At 40.1% G+C, this 5,132-nt stretch overlaps 1 protein-coding gene across 2 annotated transcripts; it reads left to right on the forward strand.

Moving 5' to 3' along the window:
• Window positions 1-348: 348 nt before the first annotated feature.
• On the forward strand, window positions 349-3,365 carry gjb1a (gap junction protein beta 1a). 2 transcript variants are annotated; one of them, XM_086309683.1, is made up of 2 exons: window positions 349-483; window positions 2,533-3,365. In XM_086309683.1, exon 2 carries the CDS (start codon window positions 2,547-2,549, stop codon window positions 3,267-3,269), a length of 723 nt encoding a protein of 240 aa, XP_086165809.1. In that variant the 5' UTR covers window positions 349-483; window positions 2,533-2,546; the 3' UTR covers window positions 3,270-3,365. The 2 variants fall into 2 exon arrangements, with proteins under 2 accessions (XP_086165809.1, XP_086165808.1); XM_086309682.1 differs by lacking the exon at window positions 349-483 and adding an exon at window positions 951-1,119.
• The last annotated feature ends 1,767 nt before the right edge of the window (window positions 3,366-5,132 follow it).

The following is a 5,132-nucleotide window of genomic DNA, read 5'->3' on the forward strand; positions in this document are numbered from 1 at the left end:
CATTAGGATGTAAAGGTCGAGAAGAAACACTAGATGAGAGTCTGATTCTCAGGATAACAAACCCTTGTCCTCTTATCTTTAGATTTTGAGTCTCATTCTTTGTTGAAGACCTTTATGTTACACTCAATATTACGTCAAAACCACCCCCCACTTCCTCTGCTCAGCAGCATACTGAGGACAACATGACAGACCACAGTCCCCACACAGATTCTTCAGCTGGGCAGAAATTAAAACGTTTGATCTGAATTCTGAAGCTGTTTGTTTGCGCTGCCTAAATGGGGCTATTGTATGCAAATTCTTTGCACAGAGGCATATGACCTCCCCAGTGCAGGGCAGTGGCTAGTGTGAGGGAAATCATTAGCAATGCAAAGTCATGGTGCTCTGATACTCTTGTTCACAGTCAAAGACTGGAAAAAAAAAATCTGATCTGGTGATGCTAACTTAAATGTTTCTGGATGCACTTTATTTGCAAGCAGAGCTAAGGTAAGTTCATTTTATTGATGGCTTTGTTCCTACATCATGTGGCTGCGCGGATGGACAGTTTAAATAGTTTCTTTTCAGCGTGTTCATTTATTCTGTGCTCATTGGCAGATCATGCTTAGCTGTTAATGTCACTTCACACTATAGTCACAAGATATGATTAGGATAAAAAAGAAAATGAGACTCTTTTCCAAACATGTTCTTTTTGAGAGTTCGTCCGAGAAGTGATGATCAGACAACATTATTTATTTGCAGACCTTGTTAGTTATTTCTATCTGCCTGATCAGTGAATTGTGTGAAAACCTTCTAAGCTAAGAAGCAGAAGAGTCCTTCTATGTAACTTATCAACGTCCTTTAGGAGCACAAATGATTTTCCTGCCGGTGAGTGGAGACTATCCAAGAGTCTGTTAATCCAGCTACAGTTGCTCATTTTGCATGCAACACCATGGCTACTGGTGAAAGCATGTCACATGACACATGGTGCCAGACCTCAGTATTGCACTCTTAAGTGGGCTGCCAGCTGCAGAGGGGGGCAGAGAGGCTTTTTTCCTTCTCTGGACTCACATCCATGCCAAACCAGCGGGTCAACATTGTCCTCCACGCTGCCTCCTATGCCTCTTACACCTCCAGCTGAGCCCGGTAACAACTCCAACATTTACTCTAGACTCAGACATAACAGAGCAATCAGTAATGATCAACACCAAGGGGATCAAACATGCTACAATTTAAGACTAAGAAGAATCATAGGCGTAAAAAAGAAAAAGCTGTGATGTACTCATTACTATTAATTTACCAAGTCCAGCCAAAGTGTGGCTGCACCATGTGTTCTGATTTAAGTCAAGTGTGCAGGTTGCTATTATTTAAAGTGAATAAGTAAGACAGTATTGTGTTTATTAAGTTTTAAGTTTGCTGTTGAAAAGTGAAACTGAAAGTCTCCTTTGTGTCTGACTTTGACATTCAGGAGAACTTTTAGAGAGTTATATTTCCTGCCTTTTTAATCTAAAGTATTTTTTTCTTGTTCTAAGTTTGACGCATAGATCATTTTCATGTGCATAATCTTTTACATAATATTTCCTGATGATTTTCAAGCAATAGTTTTAACTTAAGTGTCACTCTAACACCTTCAGAAAGAGCTGATGCATGATGATGTGTGCAAATTGTTTTCTCATAATCCATATATATTCAGTTTTATGTCACAGAAGGCAATAAGTACAAACAATCCTCACAACAGAAACTGGAGGGAGATTTTCTGCTTTTAGAAAAAAAAAAGCGCTTTTTCACTCAGAAAATTAACCGAATGATCAACAAATCAATTATTTCGTGAAGCTGCTGTTGTGAAGTTTACTTGTACTGAAGGGCCAGTAATTTTGTGCCTGTTATGTCACAAGATGGGATTTGTTAGTGATTTTTTTATAAAGCAAATTTTTAAGTATTTTTAGGAACTTCAAGGGAATTTTGGTTAAACATGCAAGAGTCCTGCAAGTCCTGAGGAGTTAATGTGATGAAGTAATTTATACATCAGGGCAAAGGGAGGATATACTGAACAGAAACACAGGGGGACTGATCCCGGGTAAATTTGCATCGGTCAACTCTCCAGAGTATAGCCTTACACACGGGATTTACTGTACATCATTTGCATTGCTTCACTTGCTAATTTTTGGTTCTACTTTTTTGGAAACAAATTGTCCAAGTGAGAGCTTGGCAGACCTTTTTTTAAGATTTAAGAAGCCTTCATTTTTGCCGAATGGCTACATGCGAAGAAGACAGTCTTATTTGAATGTCTAATCTCAAACAGTAAGAATTATCATAAGATCAGATCAGAGAAACTCTTGTCATAGCAGCATACATATAATAGACAACAAAGCAATAACATAAAAAAGCAGAGAAATATAAAAATGAATATAAAAAAAGAGATGATTTTTATCTTTTTTTTATCATTTTATGGTTTGTTTTACATTATTGTGTTGATTTGCAGTAAAATTATTTTACAATAAAAAAAATTTAATTACAAAAAAATTATATCATATGATGTTTGTGTTTGTTTGTTTTCAGACCCGGAACCAAAGATGAACTGGGCATCATTTTATGCTGTCATTAGCGGTGTGAACCGCCACTCCACCGGCATCGGTCGAATCTGGCTCTCCGTGCTCTTCATTTTCCGCATCCTGGTCCTCGTGGTTGCAGCCGAGAGCGTGTGGGGCGACGAGAAGTCTGGCTTCACCTGCAACACGCAGCAGCCGGGTTGCAACAGTGTCTGCTACGACCACTTCTTCCCCATCTCCCACATTCGACTCTGGGCACTCCAGCTCATCCTGGTCTCCACTCCTGCCCTGCTGGTAGCCATGCACGTTGCCCATCGGCGTCATGTTGACAAGAGGCTCTACAAACTGTCGGGCCGGTCCAACCCGAAAGACCTGGAGCAGATAAAAACACAGAAGATGAAAATCACTGGGGCCCTGTGGTGGACATACGTCATCAGCCTTTTGTTCCGTATCATCTTTGAGGTCACTTTTATGTATGTGTTTTATATGATCTACCCTGGTTACAAGATGATCCGGCTGGTGAAGTGTGACTCCTACCCTTGTCCCAACACGGTGGACTGCTTTGTGTCGAGACCCACAGAGAAGACTGTCTTCACCGTGTTCATGTTGGCTGTGTCAGGTGTTTGTATTCTACTCAACATTGCCGAGGTGGTCTTCTTGGTGGGGAAGGCTTGCAGCAAGCATTTGCACAATGCTGGAGACTCGACTATGGGGGCTTGGATCCAACAAAAGCTTTGCTCATTCTAACAAAATGCACAGCAGCACAAAGGAGACATATAGTCAAAGGAGCTTGCAAAGAAAAGCGTCTGGACTTCTTTAAGTTGCTTGAAGACGTTTCACCTCTCATCCGAGAAGCTTCTTCAGTTCTGAACTGAACTGAAGAAGTTCAGCTTCTTCAGTTCTGAACTGAAGAAGCTTCTCGGATGAGAGGTGAAACGTCTTCAAGCAACTTAAAGAAGTCCAGACGCTTTTCTTTGCAAGCTCCTTTGACTACGATGACCTGGATGACTGAGAACCTTCACAGACAAAGGAGACATATAAGTGACCATTTAGGTAACAACTACTGATTAAACTTGTGAGGTTTATATCATGGCGATGCTTCACCGGTTCAAATGCAGAAAGCCAGCAGTTCATGTTTCGACAAACATTTCTAGTTATAATGGATAGCTTGGTGTTTGTCTGACTGCAGATCAGTTAAAAACACTTAATAAACCAATATTTCCACTGACCACATTACAGCCTTCAGCTATCATGGATTTGTTTTAATCTTTATCTTGAAATGAAACTATAAAAGCTGCCCAAAGTCATAGCAAAACTTCCAGTTGGTTGAGAAAAGTGTATTGTGGGCATGGTCATTAATAATATTTTGTTATTTATGTGACACATAATCACAAACACTGATGTGAGTGAAATTATACTAATACATGCATGTAGTAAACATGTTGCATTTCATATGTATTGAATGGGGCAGTCACATTATTTGAATTGGCGGTTCAATACTTTCACTTGGAAAGACAGTAATAGAAAAAAAACTTGAATTGCATTTTTTTGTGTGAAGCTTTCTTAACATGGTGATATTTCTATTTAAATGTATTTATTTTGAAAGTGGAATGTTTCTATGTTGTCCATACACAACAGAATAAAATCAACCAGACTTTAAACTAACTGTGCTGTTTTTACCTACTCGGTTAAAGGGGATTTGTTCTGACACATAACAGATTGAAAGCTGTTTAAGCGTACTCTGGCAGGACTTCCCGGCTCTGTGGAAAGGTGATAGAATAAACGACCAGCGGGCGGTGGTTAACGATAGGTACAAATAAAGCTGAGGCCACAGAGGTGCCGGTGTCAGAAATGTGACTGAGGGAAACAAAATATGTGAACGAAACATCCTCACGCATTTCACCCCATCAACTCCACCGTGTGTGAGATCTTCAAAGTCACCTGCGAAGAACTGTCTCAGGTGTTATTGGTGTTGGTGTTATCAGTGGACCCACCATATAGGAGTTTCAGTGTGTGGATACCCCCATAGACAGCTGAACCTGCTGTCCCAGAAAAATGAGGTTGTTTCTCTTTTTATGGAAACCATCACCACACATTATTCAGGAAGGCAAATTAATTTACAGTAAAATGGCTTTAAGTGTGCTTATTTTGCAGATGGCCTTCCGCAAAACACCCCAAGTGAAAGTGATTTTAATCCAGTATGTCTTTTTTCACAGTGTTATTTTGTGATGAGTAATTGTACTTGTGTACAGGTAAATAAACTTCTGTTGTCTTTTCTGATGCTTTAATAGAGGGACCTTAAGTCTAAATAGCATAATTAGGTTAGTACACCATCCTCTGTATGCAGGCATCATTTTTTCAGGTATTACTCCATGCAGTCTTCCTCCGTGTAGCACTGAGGGATGGCTCTGTGCCATCTAAAGCTCATCCACGCAGTCATGGGTCAGATCACCATAAAAGTGGCAACAAAACCACTCCCTTCACCATGAATTATATTTAGAGCACAGTGGTATGTAGGCTTAACCTGCATCCTCACTGGACTCCTCAGCTGCCACTCAGTTCAACAGAAACACCTCTTGACAGTGAGGATTTTAGACTTTTCTTCTCACA

The sequence above is a fragment of the Aulonocara sp. 'chitande type north' Nkhata Bay genome, linkage group LG10 (assembly GCF_057382095.1).
Source record: "Aulonocara sp. 'chitande type north' Nkhata Bay isolate Kocher_YH1m ecotype deep benthic linkage group LG10, A_spYH_male_GT1.1, whole genome shotgun sequence".
In the NCBI taxonomy this organism is placed as follows: domain Eukaryota; kingdom Metazoa; phylum Chordata; class Actinopteri; order Cichliformes; family Cichlidae; genus Aulonocara; species Aulonocara sp. 'chitande type north' Nkhata Bay.